Source organism: Schistocerca nitens, chromosome 2, assembly GCF_023898315.1.
Source record: "Schistocerca nitens isolate TAMUIC-IGC-003100 chromosome 2, iqSchNite1.1, whole genome shotgun sequence".
Taxonomy (NCBI): Eukaryota; Metazoa; Arthropoda; class Insecta; order Orthoptera; family Acrididae; genus Schistocerca; species Schistocerca nitens.
This window is the reverse complement of record NC_064615.1, coordinates 819,259,915-819,282,655: the sequence shown is the minus strand read 5'-3', so window position 1 is coordinate 819,282,655 and position 22,741 is coordinate 819,259,915. Positions and strand designations below refer to the sequence as shown.

The 22,741-nt window shown below is 46.7% G+C and overlaps 2 protein-coding genes across 2 annotated transcripts in view; one reads left to right on the top strand and one right to left on the bottom strand.

Annotated features, from left to right (window-relative positions):
- The window catches only part of LOC126237076 (uncharacterized), a 512,284-nt gene that overhangs the window by 91,755 nt on the left and 397,788 nt on the right, over positions 1–22,741 (bottom strand). The gene's annotated exons all lie outside the window — the stretch shown is intronic.
- LOC126235363 (serine/arginine repetitive matrix protein 1-like) lies at positions 17,912–21,074 on the top strand. Its single transcript, XM_049944086.1, has 2 exons — positions 17,912–18,476; positions 18,565–21,074. The coding sequence occupies exons 1-2, from the start codon at positions 17,912–17,914 to the stop codon at positions 21,072–21,074; spliced, it is 3,075 nt and encodes a 1,024-aa protein (XP_049800043.1).

The window sequence follows — 22,741 nt, the reverse complement described above, 5'->3', positions numbered from 1 at the left end:
GGATATCTGTATCTACTACGCAGAGCGAGTGTGTAAAGAGTGTAGAGGAAGTAGGTCGATTCCTCAAGATACCTGCCAATTTGACGACTTCAATTATGTTTTCCCGAATTTGCTCTTACTGCGAATCTTCCACTCATATATTCTGTTTGTGTGAAGCTTAACTCGTCAAGCCTGTGTACCCAGCAAGATGGTGGTTTGGAAGACTCTGAATCACAATTCGGGAAGGCACTAGTGGAAATCTCGTTCTAGCCCTCCAAAGACAAATGCTGGGATGGATCCTTGAAGAGACATACCGATTTCTTTGTGGTTTCTAATCAGATCTGAGCTTATGCTCCGTCTGTAAAGACCATGTCGTCAACAGAACGTTTAACCGTAATCTCGCACTTTACGACCAAGGCTGTGTGCTAGGATCGTTGGGGACTTTACGCCCTGTCACCAAGGAACCCATCCAACTGTTTGCCTCAATAGATTTAAGAAAACGTAAGATGGCCAGACGTGCAGTTTAAACCTCGCACTTCATATTGGCAGACTCGTGTCTTAAGGGGCTCCGGAAAGGCTCAAAATCATGAAAAGTTCAATTTTTACTTTTTTGCGTTTTCTGAATCTGCAGACTATTACCTTTTAATAGATATATAATTTATTCAATTCCGAAAACTACAACTATTTTTAAATTTTTTTTGAAATGTGTTCTACATGGGCGTGACCCACTGTGGTGCTGTTAAACTGCTGTCAAATTGTGTTATTATTAACGTCCGTGTTCATCAGGTACATTTTAGTGATGTGAGATAAAGTATGTGTTGTGGCTAACCTGTGATGGTTCAATATATATCGCTGGTGTGATTGTCGATTGTTTCATGTTTATTTACTCTGTCGTTATCTCGAAAATATTCGTAATTAATTCTGTTTCTTGAGTCTCTGTTTTGTTGAAGTATAATAATGAGTAAGAGTAAAGTTATTAGAAATCCTCTGAAGGCTTTTAAGAAAAGGAGAAATGTTGGAAAGCCAAAGGTATGTGTTATTACTGTAAACAATAAAGACGATGAAAATCCCCAACATAGCTTGTGTCCCAAAGAAGAAGACAGTTGGTGGAAATATAACAAAGGATTGCTAACTGGTGAAGTGTACACTCATAAGCATAGTCTGCCTCATGCAATAATGGAGGTGATAAAACCTATTTTCAGAGACTTAGCAGCACCTGAACTGTTGAAAAAGTGTATTCACGGAAAAACTCAAAACCCCAATGAAAGTGTAAATAGTGTTATATGGTCGAGAATCCCCAAGACTGTATTTGTTGGAATAGAAACACTTCACTTTGGTGTGTATGATGCTGTTGCGACTTTCAATGATGGCAACATTGTAAGGTGCAAGGTATTTAGAAATATGGGAATGAAGATAGGTTCTAACATGGTACGAGCGCCTTGCTTTAGACAAGGAACGCCTTCGGGCTGCAGACAGGGCTGTAAAGAGTTTAGAAATACAAGCAAGAGTTAACAGGAGGAGGAACAAGAGGAAGCTGGAGGAGGAGTTTGCAGAGGATGAAGATAATCCATCCTATGGACCTGGAATGCACTAAAAAGTTAATCCAATCTTTTTCGCTCGATTCCCAAAACTTTTATTTTCTCATACTAATTACATGTTTTCTAAGGATCTTCCAAACATATTTGTTTCAAACTTTCAGTAAATGTTACACAGTACCTTCTGCATAATTTAACACAGCCTTTTTCCAAAAAACTGTATATTTTTGAATATATAAATAAAAAATTGCAAAAAAATGTTGTGAATTTTCATTACAATTGAAAAAAATCATCTTTAATAACCGAACTAAAATTTTGTAAAATCCCTGTGTTGAGTTGTAGCCCATATTCCAATAACTAATCTGTAAAAAGTTCAACTTCCTACCTCAAATACTTTGTGAGGAAAGATGTAATTTATAAGCGTTATTTTAACATTGCAAGTATAGGGCGTTCCGGAGCCCCTTAATTACTGTGCCGCGTCGCTCACTACTTCTCTCTCTCTCTCTCTCTCTCCATTTACGACGCAAGCCTATCAACTGGTACTCGTTTGACTCACATCTCTCATCCTTTGTGAGTGAGGGCTTACAAACACCAACTTGCACTCTGATCAAAAGTATCCGGGTGGCCATAAGTAACGTTGAGTGGACCACTGTACCTCACGAGAGGTCAGTCAGTACGAAAGGAGGCGTTGACAGAAGAGAAACAGTAACAGCAGGAGGGGCCGGTAGGTAATATCTGGCGTTCCCCAAGCAAATGTCATAGGCACTCTGTTGTTCTTGATGTACATAAACTACATAGGAGACAATCTGGGCACCTCTCTTTGATAGTTTGTAGATGACGTCATTTACCATCTGAGTAGCCCTCTCAGATTGTTTGGAGATGATGCTGTCATTTTTCGTCTTGAAAGTCATCAGATGATCAAACCAACTGCACAATGATTGAGACGATATCTGTATGGTTCGAAACGTGGCAGTTGAATCTAAGTAATGAAAAGTGTGAAGTCACACACATGAGTACCAAAAGAAATCCTTTAAATTTCGGTTACACGATAAATCAGACAAATCTGAGTGTTGTAAATTCAACTAAACACTGAGGGATGAAAATTACGAAAAAGTTACTCTGGAACAGTCACATAGATAATGTTGTAGGGAAAGCAAACAAAGGACTTCGATTTATTGGCAGAATACTTATAAAGTGCAACAGGTCTACTAAAGGGTCTGCTTACACCACACTTGTCCGCCCTCTTCTGGAGTGCTGCTGTGCGATGTGGGATCCGAATCATGTGGAACTGACAGAGGACATCGAAAAACTTCAAGAAAGAGAAGCTCGTTTTCTACTGTCACGAAACAGTGACGAGAGTGCTACTGACGTGGTACGTGAATTGGTGCAATCATTAAAATAAAGTCATCTCGTGAAATTTCAGTCACTATGTTTTTCCACCGATTTGGAAAATATTCTGTTGGCACACATCTACAATGGGAGAAATGAGCATCATGTTCATGTAAGAGAAATCAGCGTTCGCACTGAAAGATTCAAGTGCTCGTTTCTCCAGCGCGTCGTTCGAGAGTGGAACGGTACAAAAACAGCTTGAAGGTGGTTCGATGAACTCTCTACCAGGCACTTAATTGTGAATTGCAGGGAAATCATGCAGATGTAGAAGGAGAGCTCAGTGACTTCGACCGTGGACTGGTCGTTAGATGTCACCTGTGCAACAAATCCATCAGGGACATGGAAATCCTTCTAAAGCTGACCAAATCAACAATTGGGGATGTGATTGTGAGGAGGAAAGGTGAAAGAACAATCACACCTAAACTATGACTCGGCAGACGTCACGTACTGGCTGACTGGGCGTTGCAGAGGCTGTATGTAAGAACTTGGAGACTTATGTCACTTTTACAAATCTTTAACATATTGCAGCGTGTCACTGCTTAATACGTCGGTAGAATAAACTTGCCACTGGCTGTTCGTAAATGCAGTTCCACTGACGCTTTTCTAGCACTGTTCGTCATCAAATCTTCAAAATGATGGGCTGTGCCCCCAGGCGCGTCAATAACAATGAGTTTATGTATAGCAAGTGGTCATGTTATTCTAGCGACCAATTCATCAGTGGCAGAAATCTCAAGTTATGTCGCACCTTAAACTGGTTGTCAAAAAATTGCGTGGCATCAGGGGAAGGAATCACTCGTGACTCGCAAAGTGCTACCAACTGTCCAGCTAGCACAAAGATTGTATGAAGGGCGTTTAAAAGAATGAAATACAATGGTCGAGCTGCTCTTCGTAAGGCTCACACTTCTTTAGCCAATGCTAACCGACGCTTGAGGTAGGGTAAAGAGCGACGCCACTGGACAATGGGTCCCTGGAAAGGAGTGATATAGAGTAATGAGTCACGCTATACCCTGCGGTAATCCTGTGGAAGGGTTTGGGTTTGGTGACTGCTTGAAGGACGTTAGTTGCACCCATGTGTAGTGCCGATACTGAAGTACAGCGCAGGGAGTTAACGTAATGGCATTGTTTTTCGATCTACGATGTTGTTCCGTTTTTGCACTTAGGAAAACATCATTCTCCGCAAGCCACCTAATGGTGTGTGGTGCAGGGTACTTTCGATACCACATTCTGATCCCTCCAACCCCGTTCCACTCGCGAATAATGCGTGGGAAGAATGACTGTCGGTAAGCCTCTGTATTGGCTCTAATTTCTCGAATTTTCTCCTTGTGGTCAATACGCGAGATGTATGTGGGGGGGAGTATTGTGATGTCCGACTTCTCCTGAAAGGTGCTGGCCCAAAATTTCAATAGTAAATCTCTCTGTGTTGCAAAACGCCTCTCTTGTAACGTCTGCCAGTGGAGTTTGTTTAGCGTCTCCGTAACGCTCTTTCGCCAGCTAAACGATCTCGTGAGGAAATGCGCCGCTCTTCGTTGGATCTTCTCTCTCCCCTCTATCAATCCTACCTGATGGGTATCTCAGATAGATGAGCAACACTCAAGAATCGGGTGAACAAGCGTCTTATAAGCCACTTCTTTCGTGGATGAGTTACATTTCCATAAGTTTCTTCCGATGAATCTGAGTGTGGTGTCTGCTTTTCCCACTATCTGTTTTATATGGTCATGCCACTTAAGGTCGCTCTGTATAGTTACGCTTAGATATTTTACCACAGACGATGTCTCCAGCTGTTTGTCATCAATAGTGTAGCTGTACAGTAATGGATTTCTTTTTCTATGTATGCGCATTATGTTACTTTTGTTTACGTTCAGGGTCAACTGCCAGAGTCCGCCCTATTTATCAATTCTCTGCAGGTCGTTCTGCAAATTCTTACTATCTTTTGGCATTGCTACTTTGATGTAGAATTGTTCAAATGGCTCTAAGTACTATGGGACTTAACATCTGAGGTCATCAGTCCCCTAGTCTTATAACTACTTAAATCTAACTAACCTAAGGATATCACATACATCCATGACCGAGGCAGTATTCGAACCTGCGACCGTAACAGCAGCTCGGTTCCGGACTGAATCTCCTAGAACCGCTGGGTCACAGCGGCCGGCACTTTGATATAGACAAATGTATCATCTACGAGTAGCCTTAAAGAGCATTCGACGCTTTTCCACTAGACCATTTATATGTATGGTAAACATCAACGGTCCTATCACACTTTCCTGTGGTACTCCGGATATTACCTTTACACCTGTCGATTTAGCTCCGTTAAGAGCAACGTGTTGAGTTCTATCTGCAAGAAAGTGTCGAATCCAACCGCAGGTATGCTCCGATACTCCGTTAGTCCGTTAGTTCGTATTTATTTATTTATTTTTTGCATTAAACGGCAGTGCGGGACGGTGTCAAATGCCTTACTGAAATCAAGGAAGACGGCATCAACGTGAACGCCGTTCTCCACTGCGCTGTGGATCTCATGGAGGAACAGAGCGAGCTGAGTTTCGCGTGATCTCTGTTTTTCCATAATTCTACAACAAACTGGCGCCAACGATATAGGTCTATAATTGTGTGTATCTGTCTTACGGCCTTTCTTAAAGACGGGTATGACCTGCGCTTTTTTTCCAGTTGTTAGGTACCTTTCGTTGCTCAAGCGATCTACGGTAAATTACTGCTAGAAGGGGTCAAGTTCTTTCGCTTAATCTTTATAGAATCTTACAGGTATCTCATCTGGTCCTGAAACCTTTCCATTACTAAGCGATGTCCGCCTCCGTAGCGCAGCGGTAGCGTTACCGCCTACCACGCAAGAGGGCCTGGGCTCGATTCGCGGCAGGTGACTGGGTGTTGTGTGTCCATCATCATCATTTCCATCATCATTGACACCCAAGTCGCCGAAGTAGCACAACTAAAAAGACTTGCAATACGGCGGCCGAACCCCGAAGGGGTTGTTACTAAGCGATTAGAGCTGCTTTACAGTTCCGCGATCGGTTATCTCAATAACTGCCATTTCGATGATCGTACGACGATTGAAAGGAGGGATAGTGTTTATGGACAATAACATTGCACAAATCGACTGTCCTGCCCAGAGTCCCGGTATGAACTCGAAGGAACTCCTTTGGTTTTGCACGTGACATGTTCCAAGAAAGCAAAATCTAGGAGTTGCACAGAAGATGATTTCAGAAAATGTCTTACCTCATCCAGAAGACTGAGATACTCACGTGTAGATAACTCATTAACCACAGCTTTCTCCAGATATGTACCACATTTTTTTGAACTTACAGCCAACATGTAGTGCCAAACATCACACTTACGTAAGTTGTAAATCTAAGTAAATTTAATTGTAATTCTTTGATTTTTACAGTATTACAAGTTCCTAGCACTACTACTACTACTACTACTACTACTAGTAGTAGTAGTAGTAGTAGTAGTAGTATTGGTAGTAGTAATACTAACATAGCGGTTGTGCTGGCGGCGACGTCCGCACCACCTTAGGCACGAGTTAAATGTGTCTGCGCACCTAAGAAACCTGGACAGCGCTATTCCAGATTATTAGACCGCGACATCGTACTCTTCAAACTTCTTTTCAAAAATCGGCACCTCTTCCGGGATCTTCTGGTGTCCCACGGTAAGCTAAATACAGTGAAGACTAGCGTCGTACTCAGTTTTAAAAGGGAGTTTTTCCACACTTGTTTTGTAGTAACTGTTATTGGGTACTATTTTTCTGGCTATTATTGGTGGAGCCAACGGCCTTGCCGCAGTAGTAACATCGGTTACCGACAGGCCAGCGAAGTTAAGCGCTGTTGGGCTTGGCTAGCGTTTGAATGGTTCACTGTCTGCGTCTGTCGAGCGCTGTTGGCAAGCAGAGTCCATTCAGCCCTTCTGAGGCCAGTTGACCCAGTTGACGAGCTACTTGATTGAGAAGTAACGGCTCCGGACACGAAAACTGACAACGGCCTTGAGTGCGGTGTGCTGACCACATGTCCCTCCAAATCAGCGTTCAGAGATGCTATCGGCTAAGGATGACACGGCGGTCGGTTGGTACCGTTGGGCCTTCTGAGGCCAGTTTGAAAGGACTTATTATTGATGTCCCATTGTCACTAGACGGGCAACGATAATTAGCTGAGAAAGAAAGAAGAAATGTTTACCAAACTATTATTGAAGTGCTGCAGAGTTGGTTCCTAGTAATTGATCGCTTTCCTTGTGGCTGGAAATTTTTTCCACGACGGCGGAAAGTGACGAAGCTGGAATTCTACAGCCTCTACTAAAATTGTTTTCGACCTTAGAGATCTCAGCCACTTGTCTGACTCTCCCACAGATGTTACACTCATTGGCAAGGACTCTTACGTTCTTGAAATCCATAACCTGGCCGCTTCCCTCCTAATGTTCCACTCCTAAGATTTCACTCTTTGTTTTAAATGTGTGCCTGTTAGTGCTTTTTTAATGTAGCCTTTCAATGCACTCCCTGTTTTCCCTATAAACGCTTTGCAACAGCCATATGTCACATTACAGACTCCCACAATGTCATTTAAGAAATTCTGAAATCTGTGCAACTCTTTTTTACTGAGAAGAAGACCTTAGGGGCATATTCCTTACTGACTGTTTTTCATCAGGCGCCATGAAAATAGCCTTGGAAATTTTATTAAAAACTGAACTTTGTAGTATCAATTTCTCACAATAGCATGTATTTTATAGTCCATTGAGAACCGGCTTTCGGCTTTCTAGGGCATCCACACACTTCTTAACAGCAAACAGTTAGTTCAAATATTATTGACAGTTTGTAACTGTACAAAGATAGTTTTTCCAAAAATGTGTGATCGTTTATCACCCTACAGGATGTCCCAGAAACGTTGGGATAAACTTCGAGGGGTTTTAGAGGGTGTCATGGGAAACTAATCGAGGATAGGAACCGTGTCTGCAAACATCCAATGACGCCACAGAGCATTGAAGCTATAGGCGCCAGCGCCTACCACTAGGCTACCCCTTCAGCAGCAAACATGACTTTGTATGCTGCCGGACTGTATGCGGAATGTCTCGCAGTGTTATTTGTTGTTCGGTGACCGTGACTGATTGCTACACTTGCCAGTAGAAAAGATGCCCTCACGTCCTATGAATAAGATGCTCTGTTGCCCCGGTGGATGTTGGTTTTGGACACGTGCCAACTTGCAGTTTATTTTTGTCCTGGATCTCCCTGAAATCTCCAAAGTTCTTCAGTACACATGAGGAAAATAAACTGTGGATGGAAACCTATGTCCGAAACAGTCATACACTGAGGCAACAGAGTCGCATTCATAGGGGACACGGCCTGTCACGCGGTCCAATCTTCTCCGTTGGCGCCTGTGGCATCAGTTGCGATCACTGAATAACAAAACGACATTGTGAGACGCTCCGCCTGCGGTCGGTCAGTGTACAAAGCCTCGTTTGCTGCCAAAGGGGTGGCCTAGCGATAGCCACCGGCGCCCATAAGGTTGACACTCTGTAGCGACGTTGGATGTTCCAGACATGGCTCCTATTCTCGATTTGTTCCTGAAGAAACCATGTACAGCCCATAGAAGTTTGTCGCAACATTTCTGTGACACTCTGCATGTTTATACGAAAATCTTAAGCATAATAAACTCCGGAGAGATTCTACGAAAAAGTAAACCTTACATTACATTATACTCATAAGCTGAAGTATAAGCATGTAAAGGCCAAATCAGAACACAAATGAGTATTGGCACAGATTGCTGTGTTATTTGGAAAAAATGACAGGAGAATGCGACTAACTCGCAGAAAAGGGGGACGGAGGGGAGGAAGGCGACAGTGACATGTGGGTGGCTAACAGTTATATTATTATCATCTTACAGTGAGACAAATATTAACTGACTGCTGTTACTTCAACAAGCGTGAATAATGTACTGTTTTTTGATCATTACGGATTAATTCAGGATTTTGTGATTGGTGTTTAGCGACAGCCATATTTCAAAGTCTATTTGTTCATAGTTTCTTTGTGTATTTCGTTTTGCTTGTGTTTTTCGTACACATACATAGTCTTATAAGGTCAAATATCTTTCGGAAAACAACCATTTAACAGTTATAAACTGTCACTGATGATGTGTGGACTATCTGTGTAGTCTTAAGTTGTCTGAGAGTGGTCTAAAAAACCGAAAGCCGGTTCACAACGAACTATGAAGTAATTATTACTGTGGAACAACAATATTATTTATTACAGTTTTTAATTTGTCTATGTTCTTCCAGATCTTTGCATAAATGTGACCAAGAAGATTTTCACCTTCAACGGCAGCGACCTCGAAAGTTTGCAAACTTACATAAAAAGACATACCTGTTGCTTAGCTTTTTCCTCCGCTAGACACACACACACGCACAAGCACACGCACACGCACACACACAAAATGATTAAGGAAATAGCTTTTGGCTTACAAGCGGACGGGCGAATGGTATGTCCGCGATCACCGATCTTAGAATCTGAGCCGCTCGTTGTACTGTTTAAGCTATGAAGCAACCTCTTCGCCGAATTCGCTGTGTCACCATTGAGTTACGTGTCGGGCTGGTTAGTTGCAATTGTAACGTGCTGCCGCTAAGGACACTAACAGGCTAACAAATTCGTCACACTTATTGCCTCAGGTGTCGTTGCCGGTCTTTAGGTGCAACAGTTCAGCATGAAACCTGATAGCGGTACATGTAGCAATTAACTAGTCATCTTCGGGACATAGGTTATGAGGCAACATGTTAGTACATCTTAAACATGTAGCCACGCAATGTCAGGCAATGAATGGCAGCGCTTTACTTCTACACGCACAACACGTTTCGGCATACGGTCTCGTAGGTTCTGCTGTGAAGATGGGAGATCGAAATCGGTAACAAGTGGCGAAATTCTAAGGTGATTGTCAATGAAACACCACGAAAATGTTTATTCCTCGTTCAATATTATGAAGGCATTTGCAAACTGTTATCTGCAGTTTATTAAATTACGAGGCATATTCGGAAAGTAAGGTCCGATTAGGCGCGAAATGGAAATCACTGTGAAAATCCGATGGAACTTTGCACAGATGCGTTGGGCAGTGTCTTTAGTGTGCCTGTCGATCGCTTCACGTCGCCCTTTGCAGTTCAGAGCGCAAAGTGATTACGTAGAAATGCCTGAAAGAACTGTCTCTCCCGCCAAGTATGTGGATCTGGTGAGAGATTTCGCCTGAAGCTGTACAGCCCACATAACATAAATGCCAAGCGTTTCTTTCTTCAAGACAATTTTCAGCCGCATTCTGCAGGGCAATGAAGACGCTCCTGCAGCGTTTTCGATGGGAAATGTTCGATCACCCACAATGCAACCTTTAATTGGCTCCCGCCGTTCTTCATCTCTGCTCACCTGCACCGCTGGATACGTAGACAACATTTTGGCACAAACAACAAAAAGCAGATCAGTTTAGAGAATTGGCGGAAAGCACAGGCGGCTGCTTTCTGTGACGAGGAACTGGAAAGTTTTTACAACGCTACGACAAATGTCCAAGTCGGATAGGCGACTATTTAGAAAGCTAGCTGGAAGGTATGGCTAACTGTTACGAATAAGAAATTTTTTGTTTTCTCTGTGGTTTTCATTTCGCGACCGATTCGACCTTACTTTCCGAACATACCTCGTAAATTAATTTCAATAACAGCATGACAGGTGACAAATACGAATTTATTCCTTTTTTTACAAAAAATTACCCAGTGTGGCACTTAATATTGCTCGGTTGCTAATTCTGTGAGTTTCAGGGCACAGACCCAAAGATCCAGAGTTCAATTATCAGCGCGGACTACGATTTTTTCTGTCGCTAAACGCTTCTTTCACCTCTGAGAATGATATATTAACATGAAAAACGCCCATTTCCATCGTGATTTGGAGACCACGTCATACTTGAGGTTCACTTATAGTTCTGTGGGTAAGTCATTTCAAAGTGTTGAGGAAGAAAAAAATCTAGTAGAACCATACTTAACAAAGCGCTGTGGTGTTCTAACAAACGCTGAGGTTTAGGATAACTTCATTGTTAAATGGCCAGCTTGTAGCCACAACCACAAACAAATCTCTACATATACACACTGTTTGATGAAAACTAACAGGACGCCCCTGTGTAATGCGGAATTGATCACTAGATGCTACAAAGACTAAACAGCCAGCATAAAAGGAGGTGGGAAGAATTACATTTCGAGTAGAGAAGCAGTAACAACGAAATGCGTCGGTTGGGAGTGATCTGTGACTTTGAACGTGGACTAGTCACTGGATGTCACCTGAGTAACAGATCGATCAGGGACATTTCAACTGTTCTAGAATCATCCAACTGGACTATTGGTAATGTGACTGAAATGGAAATGCGAAGGAATAAACACAGCTAAAGCCAGATCACGTAGACCTGATGTACTGACGGACAGGTACCATTGATCGTTGCAGAGGATGGTTGTAAAAGATCCCGTGAAATCAGTGGATGATTCAATTGTGTACCGTAGGATTTAGGTGTTGTAGGATTCGGGCTGGGGGCTGTGCAGACGTGGGGCTTAATTTAACAATTAAGTTACTTGGCATCAACAGAATAGAAGTAGAATCGTACACTTCCGGAGAAACGAAGTGTTTCTATACCTCGAATAGTACCTGACACACGGTTCGACACAATCGGTTAAAGTGTAAGAGACAAACAACTTTGCCACGTGGATTTACAGCATGCAGAAAAGTAACTTGCGTTAAACCGTAAGATGGAGAAAAGAGCGAAAATTGCGAAATTCAGTTCTTTTTATTTAATTGATGACCCGATTCCGGTATCAGAACCCTTTCTCAAATCATCCAAAAATAGGCTGTTCCGTGATAGCACGTAACGCATGTTAATACTGTACATACTTGCGTCTAAGTCAAGTTTTTCGGTGACTATTGGCAGACAATGGTCACTGAAAAACCTACGGACATATATGTACAATATTAAGATGGGTTGCGTGCTATCACGGAGTACACCATTTTTTCTGTTTGAATGATTCGAGAATTGGTTCTGATACCCGAAACCTGTCGTCAATTAAATAAAAGGAACTGAATTTCGCAACTTTGGCTGTTTTCTATTACTTGTTGGTTTATCGCTGCTACTTCGACGCTCACCAGATAACTACAACGACAAGCTACGCACAACTCTCTACCGAACTAGATACACATATATCTTAATAATTCTTACACATTAACAAAAATAGTACATAATTAACAAGTTGAATTCTCAGCAGAATGAGTCAACAACTGAGTTCCGTCACAGCGTACTTTAAACAAAAACATCTTGGGCTTAATACAATTAATCATACTCACATCGTGTAGTTAGCAAATTTGAACTGCTCGCGCTAAACGCGCATACACCAGCGCTCTGTGTGTTATCAATAGTAACCATACCTTGTATACGACAACAACGGATTTCCGTGCCGAATTTGTGGCTACGAAACACCCCCAATGCAACCTCGTGCAACACAAAGTGCGCTGTATCAACCATGAAACCACCAGCACGCACGCCTCAATTGCAGAAGTCTCCGTTAGTGCTGCCCTTGATATGCGAAAGCCCTTTTCTTCACCTTGGCCAAGGTCGCTGTTCGTCCGGCCGGGAAGAGACGCCGATTGCTCCAGCAGTCTTGGGTCCACAGATTGGTCACTCCCCACAGACACTGTAGCGACGTCCGGGTGACCGAACCACAGCACATTATATGTATTCACATTTGCGAATATGGACAACCATCAGCTGTATAGTGGAATGACGACAATGAAAATTTGTGCCGGACCGGGAGCTCAAATGCGGATTTCCCGCTTATCGCGAGCGGTCGCCTTACCATTTGGCTATACGAGCACGAATCACGGCCGTACACCACATGGTGTCAACCATATGTCTACAACCAGTACTCTTACATCCATTGTGTATATTCCCAAACAGGGGAGACATTTTACTTGAAAGTCGCTCGCCCGGTGTCGGCGGATACATGCTTGTGTTATTCCGAATTACTATACAGTGCTCCTTCTGGACATGCATACACATTCGAAAGAACATGGGTCGTAATTCTGAATAACACAGGCACCGTAATAGCGTATCGAAGCACAGCACGTCCGATTCTCAAGGCTCTCACTTACGGCACTGATCAAGATTCGTTCGTTCGTGTCCGTCCAGCAACTGATAACACTATCTTCAGGCCGTGCCTGCCATTCGGACACCTCGGCTGCCGCGCCAACACGGTCTCTGGCGCCTCGTCGCAGGCTTGTCCACCGCTTCCACTGGGGCGACGGCGCTGGCCTCCGGAAGATGCTGCTGTTCCTCTTGCCGCCTACCCGCCGTCGATGCTTGCGACCAGCTTGTCCACGGCAGCACTCATGTGCCAGCACTGCATGACATTGCAGCACCAGCATGACGATCCGCCCAAAATGACTCCCTGGAGGCCGGGAAATCAGCTGTTCGACACTGCGCACATACCGGTTCCAAAGAACTACCAACAGTCAATCTAGCACCATGACTGAGTCTTTTTTCCTTTTTGAGTCATGAGTCTTGCATCTGGTTTCATGCTGCCCACCACGAGTTTCTCTCCTGCGCCAACATCTCCATTTCAGAGTGTTACTTGCAACCTACGTCCTCAATTATCTGATGGATTAATTCCAATCGTTCTCTTTCTCTACAGCTCCCTCTAGTATGATGGAGGTTATTCTCTGGTGCCTTAACACGTTTCCTGTCAACCTGTGCCTTCTACTTGTCAAGATCTTCCATATGTTCCTTTCTTCGCCAATTCCGCGGAAGGCCTCTCATTCCTTATCTTACTAGTCCACCTTCTAGCAATACCACCACTTGCAAAGTAGGTTAGAAATCAGATTAATAATGTTGCTCACACAGCGTGTGTTCGCTTTATCGGGCAACAACAAAGTTATTGACTGTGGATGGTATCGTCAGAATGGAAATAATGAAGTCACTGCAAAAAAGTCATTAATTTTGGCACTTATCTTGAATGGATTCCCACGTAGATTTCGTCAAAGTTGTTATGGCTCATCTTGTTGATTCTAGGGTGATTACACTTTGACTGCTAGAAGGTCCAGATCTGTATTTTAGCAATATTTGAAGACCTAATAAATGCGTTTTTCAGGAAATTCTTAATGATCAAACAATCCCAGATCAGAACAATGGTATGGTAGAAATAATTTTTGACTTGGAGTTCACGATCTACATTTTTACTAAACTTCTTGTAAATTCACATATACTTCTTCTTAATTGTCACATCATCAAGAAAACAGTTTTGTATCAATCTTCATATATTTAATTTCCACTTTAACCAAACACAAGACTTGACTGTTCTTTTACAAAGCGAAATAACAACTTAACTTCTGCAAAGTGAAACAAAGACTGCTCTGTGCGCATTCACGCCAAAACGGTTACAAGTAAGTCAAAGATTATGACAGTCTCACAGAAATGAATACACACAAGAATCATATCACTGTAATATATCGATACATCGGAGTACCTATACATTAATAAAACCAAATGTGAATATTGTCACAAAAATATGTCTGTTACTTCGCAGGAAAGTAGTACGATATTACTGGTATCGAGAACTGGGGTTGGAGTGCCGTAATGGTCACGTAAATAAAGAACTATTACAACCTGATTTTCAACATTCCGTAGCATCACATCTCAAAGGCCTCCATCCCCTTCTTTATCAGTTTTCCCACTATCAATGATTCACTACGAAATAATGCTGTGCTCCAGATGGCTTAGGCAGAAGAAGAGAGTGGACACAGTGGCCGAGCAGCTCCTTATAAGCCATACATTTCTTTAGTCATGTTAAGAAAGCCTGGGCTACCATTCCCCTACTGCGTCTCCAGCGGGATTCAAGCCGCCAGAAAGGGAAGGGTGGACGTACTCCACATTAATGTCCACTAATACGAGCTAGATGTCTACGTACTCCCGTACTCCATGATACGAAGTGCACTTATGGAACACTAGCATTTCCGCCCCTTTCCTTTTACATATTTTTCGAAGTAACCGTTCCGCGAGACATATGTCGGAGGATATAATATGTTGCCTGACTTCTTGGGACGTAAATCGTTGTAATTTTCACAGTAAATATCTTCAGAAGGTACAAAGCTTCTTCTGTAGCGTCTGTCACTGGAGTTGACGACTACTTCTGTAAGGCGGCCGACGTACCCAAAGAAACCGTGAGAAAATGCTCCGCTCTTCTTTGGATCTTCTCTATTAGTCTCACCTCAATCATCAAGAATAGGCAGTAGTAGTATTCCTACATGTTTCGTGGATGAATGCTTCAGAATTCGTCAGGAGAAACTCGGATTAGCCTCTGTCAGAAACACAAGTCCTTTAAACTGGCGTGTGGAACATAAAATTAACAAACTAAATATCTCTAATGTTTGAACACACAAAGAATATGATTATAGTAACCTGCAATTGCGATGACCACTGAAAATTTCATACAAACCATCTGCGACGTCGTCACTTACGTGTGCAGTGTCCTTCCTCTGCTTTCATAATTGAAGAGAATCTTGCGCATCCTTTAGCGACTGAAACACCAGAAGCGGAAGCACGAGCAGACGAGTCTACGTGAAAACCCGCGGTGGCACTTCCGCCACGTGTAGGTTGTGGCCTGCGAGTGACTGCCTTGCTTCCTTGCGCTTGTCACTGATCAGTATCTCTTGTGGGTGTTAAGTCCTCTATTGTTCCATAATATTTTTATTTCTGAAACGTTCCCGGACACATTACAAAATCAAGGTAAATACTGCTAGACCATTAAGTCCCGAGAGCAGCGGAAAACGACAACCTGATTGATATCAAGTTCTTGACTTCCGGATGACATTCATTACAATTCCTTGGTATCGATTAGTGAAGCAAATATGAGCTTATATGAGCCTATTGATTATTGGGCCATTTTTGTGCCTGAATTCAGAACGTCCTACCAGACTCTACACATCGTTCTTAACGGCTGAAATCGACAGACGTAAAGGTATTTTCGGGCATACCACAGGATTGTGTATAGAGCCAGTGTTGACCATGATGTACACTATGTGATCAAAAGTATCCGGACACCTAGTTGAAAATGACGTACAAGTTCGTGGCGCCCTCCATCGGTAATGCTGGAATTCAGTATGGTGTTGGCCCACTCTTAGCCTTGATGGCAGCAGCTACTCTCGCAGGCATACGTTCAGTCAGCTGCTGGAAGGTTTCTTGGGAAATGGCAGCCCATTCGTCACGGAGTGTTGCACTGAGGAGAGGTTTCGATGTCGGTCGGTGAGGCCTGGCACGAAGTCGGCCTTCCAAAACATCCCAAAGGGTCGGCCGGTGTGGCCGTCCGGTTCTAGGCGCTTCAGTCTGGAACCGCGTGACCGCTACGGTCGCAGGTTCGAATCCTGCCTCGGGCATGGATGTGTGTGATGTACTTAGATTAGTTAGGTTTAAGTAGTTCTAAGTTCTAGGGGACTGATGACCACAGATGTTAAGTCCCATAGTGCTCAGAGCAATTTGAACCATCCCATAGGTGTTCTATAGGATACAGGTCAGGACTCTGTGCAGGCCAGTCCATTACAGGGATTTTTTGTTGTGTAACCACTCCGCCACATGCCTTGCATTATGAACAGGTGCTCGATCGTGTTGAAAGATGCAATCGACATCCCCGAATTGCTCTTCAACAGTGGGAAACAAGGAGGTGCTTAAAACATCAATATAGGCCTGTGCTATGATAGCGCCACACAAAACCACAAGGGGTGAAGCCCCCTCCATGAAAAACACGACCACACCATAATACCACAGCGTCCGAATTTTACTGTTGGCACTACGCAAGCTGGCAAATGACGTTCACCGGGAATTCGCTTTACCCACACACTGCCATCGGATCGCCACATTGTGTACCGCGATTCGCTACTCCACACAACGTTTTTCCACTGTTCAATCGTCCAATGTTTACGCTTCTTACACCAAGCGAGGTGTCGTTTGGCATTTACCGGCTTGATGTGTGGCATATCAGCAACCACACGACCTTGAAATCCAAGTTTTCTCATCTCCCGCCTAACTGTCATAGTACGTGCAGTGGATCTTGATGCAGTTTGGAATTCTTGTGTGATGGTGTGGATAGATGTCTGCCTATTACACATTATGACCATCTTCGACTCTCGTTGGTCTTTGTCAGTCAACAGAAAACGTCGGTCTGTACGCTTTTGTGATGTACGTGTCCCTTCACTTGTCCACTTCACTATCTCATCGGAAACAGTAAACCTATGGATGGTTAGGAGTATGGAAATCTCCCGCATAGACGTATGACACAAGTGAGAACCAATCACATGACCACCTTCGAAGTCCGTGAGTTCCACAGGGCGCCCTATTTTGCTCTTCCACGATGTCTAATGGCTACTGAGGTCGCTGATATGGAGTATCTGACAGTAGGTGGCAGCACAATGCACCTAATAAGAAAAACGTAGGTTTTTGGTGGTGTCCGGATACTTTTGATCATGTAGTATATTTAAGTAGCGTAGTGGATAACGTTGGAAGGTACATGGCGCCGATAATTAGTGATGCTGTTGTATATAGGAATGTTTCAAATCCAGCAAACTGTTGTTAAATACAAGGAGACGCTGAAGAGGATCGATGCTGAAGGGAATCGAGGCTGAAGGCAAGCGACGCTAAAGGGAATCGCAGCTGTGTAATGAACTCTGAAGGAACTACGCTGACGAGATGCACTTTGAGTATCGAATCAGAAGAGTGTCAGCGACGCCTGGTCGAAGCCGAAGATGATTAATGTGGAAGAGTATCGACGCCGACGAGTATCGATGCTGCAGATTTTCGACGACAAAGAGGATTGACGCCAAAGGGGATGAACGCCAAAGAGGATGGACGCCAAAGAGGATAACGCCAAAGAGGATAGACGCCAAAGAGGATAGACGCCAAAGACGATAGACGCCAAAGAGGATAGACGCCAAAAACGATCGACGCCAAAGAGGATCGACGCCAAAGAGGATGACGCCAAAGAGGATCGGCGCCAAAGAGGATCGGCGCCAAGAAGGATCGAAGTCAAAGACGATCGACGCCAAGGAGGTACGACGCCGAAGAGGTACGACGCCGAAGAGGTACGACGCCGAAGAGGAACGACGCCGAAGAGGAACGACGCCGAAGAGGAACGACGCCGAAGAGGGACGACGCCGAAGAGGAACGACGCCGAAGAGGAACGACGCCGAAGAGGTACGCCGCCGAAGAGGTACGACGCCGAAGAGGAACGACGCCGAAGATGTACGACGCCGAAGAGGTACGACGCCGAAGAGGTACGACGCCGAAGAGGATCGACGCCGAAGAGGACCGACGCCGAAGACGACCGACGCCGAAGACGACCGACGCCGAACGCGACCACCGCCGAACGCGACCGACGCCGAACGCGACCGACGCCGAAGACGACCGACGCCGAAGACGACCGACGCCGAAGAGGACCGACGCCGAAGACGACCGACGCCGAAGACGACCGACGCCGAAGAGGACCGACGCCAAAGAGGACCGACGCCAAAGGGGATAAACGCCAAAGAGGATGGACGCTAAAGAGGATAGACGCCAAAGAGGATAAAGCCAAAGAAGATAGACGCCAAAGAGGATAGACGCCAAAAAAGATCGACGCCAAAGAGGATCGACGCCAAAGAGGATCGACGCCAAAGACGATCGAATCCAAAGAGGGCCGACGCCAAAGAGGATCGGCGCCAAGAAGGATCGAAGTCAAAGACGATCGGCGCCAAGGAGGTACGACGCCAAGGAGGAACGACGCCGAAGAGGAACGACGCCGAAGAGGAACGACGCCGAAGAGGAACGACGCCGAAGAGGAACGACGCCGAAGAGGAACGACGCCGAAGAGGAACGACGCCGAAGAGGAACGACGCCGAAGAGGAACGACGCCGAAGAGGAACGACGCCGAAGAGGAACGACGCCGAAGAGGAACGACGCCGAAGAGGAACGACGCCGAAGAGGAACGACGCCGAAGAGGAACGACGCCGAAGAGGAACGACGCCGAAGAGGTACGCCGCCGAAGAGGTACGCCGCCGAAGAGGTACGCCGCCGAAGAGGTACGCCGCCGAAGAGGAACGACGCCGAAGAGGTACGACGCCGAAGAGGTACGACGCCGAAGAGGTACGACGCCGAAGAGGTACGACGCCGAAGAGGATCGACGCCGAAGAGGATCGACGCCGAAGAGGATCGACGCCGGAGGATCGACCCCGAAGACGATCGACGCCGAAGACGACCGACGCCGAAGAGGACCGACGCCGAAGACGACCGACGCCGAAGACGACCGACGCCGAAGACGACCGACGCCGAACGCGACCACCGCCGAACGCGACCGACGCCGAAGACGACCGACGCCGAAGACGACCGACGACGAAGACGACCGACGCCGAAGACGACCGACGCCGAAGACGACCGACGCCGAAGACGACCGACGCCGAAGACGACCGACGCCGAAGAGGACCGACGCCGAAGAGGACCGACGCCGAAGAGGACCGACGCCGAAGAGGACCGACGCCGAAGAGGACCGACGCCGAAGAGGACCGACGCCGAAGAGGACCGACGCCGAAGAGGACCGAAACCGAGGACCGACGCCGAGGAGTACCGACGCCGAAGAGGACCGACGCCGAAGAGGACCGTCGCCGAAGAGGACCGACGCCGAAGAGGACCGACGCCGGAGAGCATCACGCCGAGGAACATCGACGCCGAGGTGCATCGACGCCGAAGGGCATCGATACCGAAGGCATCGACGCCGAAGAGGTCGACGCCGAAGGGCATTGACGCCGAAGAGAGTCGACGCCGAAGAGGACCGACGCCGAAGAGGACCGACGCCGAAGACGACCGACGCCGAAGAGGACCGACGCCGAAGACGACCGACGCCGAAGACGACCGACGCCGAAGACGACCGACGCCGAAGAGGACCGACGCCGAAGACGACCGACGCCGAAGAGGACCGACGCCGAGGAGGACCGACGCCGAGGAGGACCGACGCCGAGGAGGACCGACGCCGAGGAGGACCGACGCCGAGGAGGACCGACGCCGAGGAGGACCGACGCCGAAGGGCATCGACGCCGAAGAGGACCGACGCCGAAGAGGACCGACGCCGAAGAGGACCGACGCCGAAGAGGACCGACGCCGAAGAGGACCGACGCCGAGGAGTACCGACGCCGAGGAGCACCGACGCCGAGGAGCACCGACGCCGAGGAGCACCGACGCCGAGGAGCACCGACGCCGAGGAGCACCGACGCCGAGGAGCACCGACGCCGAGGAGCACCGACGCCGAGGAGCACCGACGCCGAGGAGCACTGACGCCGAGGAGGACCGACGCCGAAGGGCATCGACGCCGAAGAGGGCCGACGCCGAAGAGGACCGACGCCGAAGAGGACCGACGCCGAAGAGTACCGACGGCGAAGAGGACCGACGGCGAAGTGGGTCGACGTCGAAGAGGACCGACGCCGAGGAGTACCGACGCCGAGGAGCACCGACGCCGAGGAGCACCGACGCCGAAGAGCACCGACGCCGAGGAGCACCGACGTCGAGGAGCACCGACGCCGAAGGGCACCGAAGGCGAAGGGCATCGACGCCGAAGGGCATCGACGCCGAAAGGGGTCGACGCCGAAAGGGGTCGACGGCGAAGACGGTCGACGGCGAAGTGTGTCGACGGCGAAGTGGCTCGACGCCGAAGACGACCGACGCCGAAGACGACCGACTCCGAAGACGACCGACTCCGAAGACGACCGACTCCGAAGACGACCGACGCCGAAGACGACCGACGCCGAAGACGACCGACGCCGAAGACGACCGACGCCGAAGACGACCGACGCCGAAGACGACCGACACCGAAGACGACCGACGCCGAAGACGACCGACGCCGAAGACGACCGACTCCGAAGACGATCGACGCCGAAGACGACCGACGCCGAAGACGACCGACGCCGAAGACGTCCGACGCCGAAGACGACCGACGCCAAAGACGACCGACGCCGAAGACGACCGACGCCGAAGAGGACCGACGCCGAAGAGGACCGACGCCGTGGAGCATCGACGCCGAGGTGCATCGACGCCGAAGGGCATCGATACCGAAGGGCATCGACGCCGAAGGGCATCGACGCCGAAGAGGGTCGACGCCGAAGGGCATTGACGCCGAAGAGAGTCGACGCCGAAGAGGGTCGACGTCGAAGTGTCGACGCCGAATAGGATCGACGCGCTATGGGTCGACGCCGAAGACGATCGAAGCCGAAGAGAATCGACGCCGAAGAGGATCGACGCCGAAGAGGATCATCGCTGAAGCGGATCGACGCTGAAGAGGATCGACGCCGAAGAGGATCGACGCTGAAGAGGTGCAGGGACAGGTTTACCTGAACTATTTCACGTGGAATGAGCACATAAAACTACGCAGTCTGTATCTGCATTATAGTGGACATTGCAGTGGAGCGTGTCCACGATTCGCCTTAATGACAGCTTGAACTCTGCTTGGGACAATTTGAAAAAGCTGTCTGAATATCTGTGGAGGAAAGGCCAATCATTCGGCCTCAAGAGAAGGTAATGATGTTGGATGCTGTGGTCTGGAGCGCAGTCGACCTTCGAACTCATCACGAAAGTGTTCCATTGGTGGATCGTGACTCTTTGCTCGATAGTCCATTTCAGGAATGTTGTTGTCACATACCATTGCATCATAGATGAAGCTTTATGATAGGGTGCATTGTCATCTTGATACAAACAATCACCGTCTCTGAACTGTTTGTCTACTGTAAGATGTACACAGAGCTGTAAAATGAGTTCGTATCCTTCCGAAATTAGCGTTTTCTCTAGTGCGACATGGGGACCACATCCCAACCATGAGAAACATCCCCGTACCGATACAGCACCTCCTCTGTATTTCACTGTTGGCATCGTTCTCCAGGCAGTCACCAAACCCCAACTATCAGATTGCTACAGGATATAGCGTGATTCTCCGCTCCAAATCACTCGTTTCCACTCATCTACCGTCCATTAGCATCGGTCTTTACACCATTTCATTTGTCGTTTAGCACTGACTGCAGTGTGACTGTGTGGCTTATGGGGATCATTGTACCCCATTCTTTAAAACTTCCTAAGCACAGTCTTTGTGTTAGTTGAAGTTCTAGTTGCACTTTGGAATTAAGCGGTTCCTTCCGCTGATTTCATGCCATTTTGTTCAACCATCCTCCGAAACGCTCGAAAATTAGTGTCTGGTTGTTCCTTCGCGTTTCTTCTTCACAATCAAATGACGAATAGTCGACTGCGCGCCACGGAGCACCTGTTTTTATGGAATTTATGTCCTTTTCATCCTTTTGACACGAAACTTTTGGGTCCAGGCCAACAATGGGATGAGGATAACGTCAGGTGGTTAAGTGATTTTATCTTTTACAGCATTTGATGGAATTTAAAGTGTTCCGAAACCTGTCGTGTATACAATAAAAAATTGTGGATTAAACAACTGTTGTGCGGTTTCTTCATTTTACAAAATGGGCTTATACAGTTGCAGCTGCCACGTAAGAAGAACTGTTTGAGCTTCAAACGAGCTGAAATTTTCCTGAGGGTCTTTTTACTCAGGTGTCATCCAGTGAGTAGCCCACTTTCGAAGTCACTGACCAACCCATTCTCCGTGACAGCTTCTTTGTTGACAAAACAACAGTCACTGCCTCCTTTTATACTCGCAGGTCCGCCTCTAGTGATATCTTGTGGTAAATTACGCATTGCTTTAGATCAGAGAGGGTACTTATTGTAAAAGATGATATCAGTTTGAGATTCACTGAAAAAATGCGAAAGAAACGTCATTCATTCATG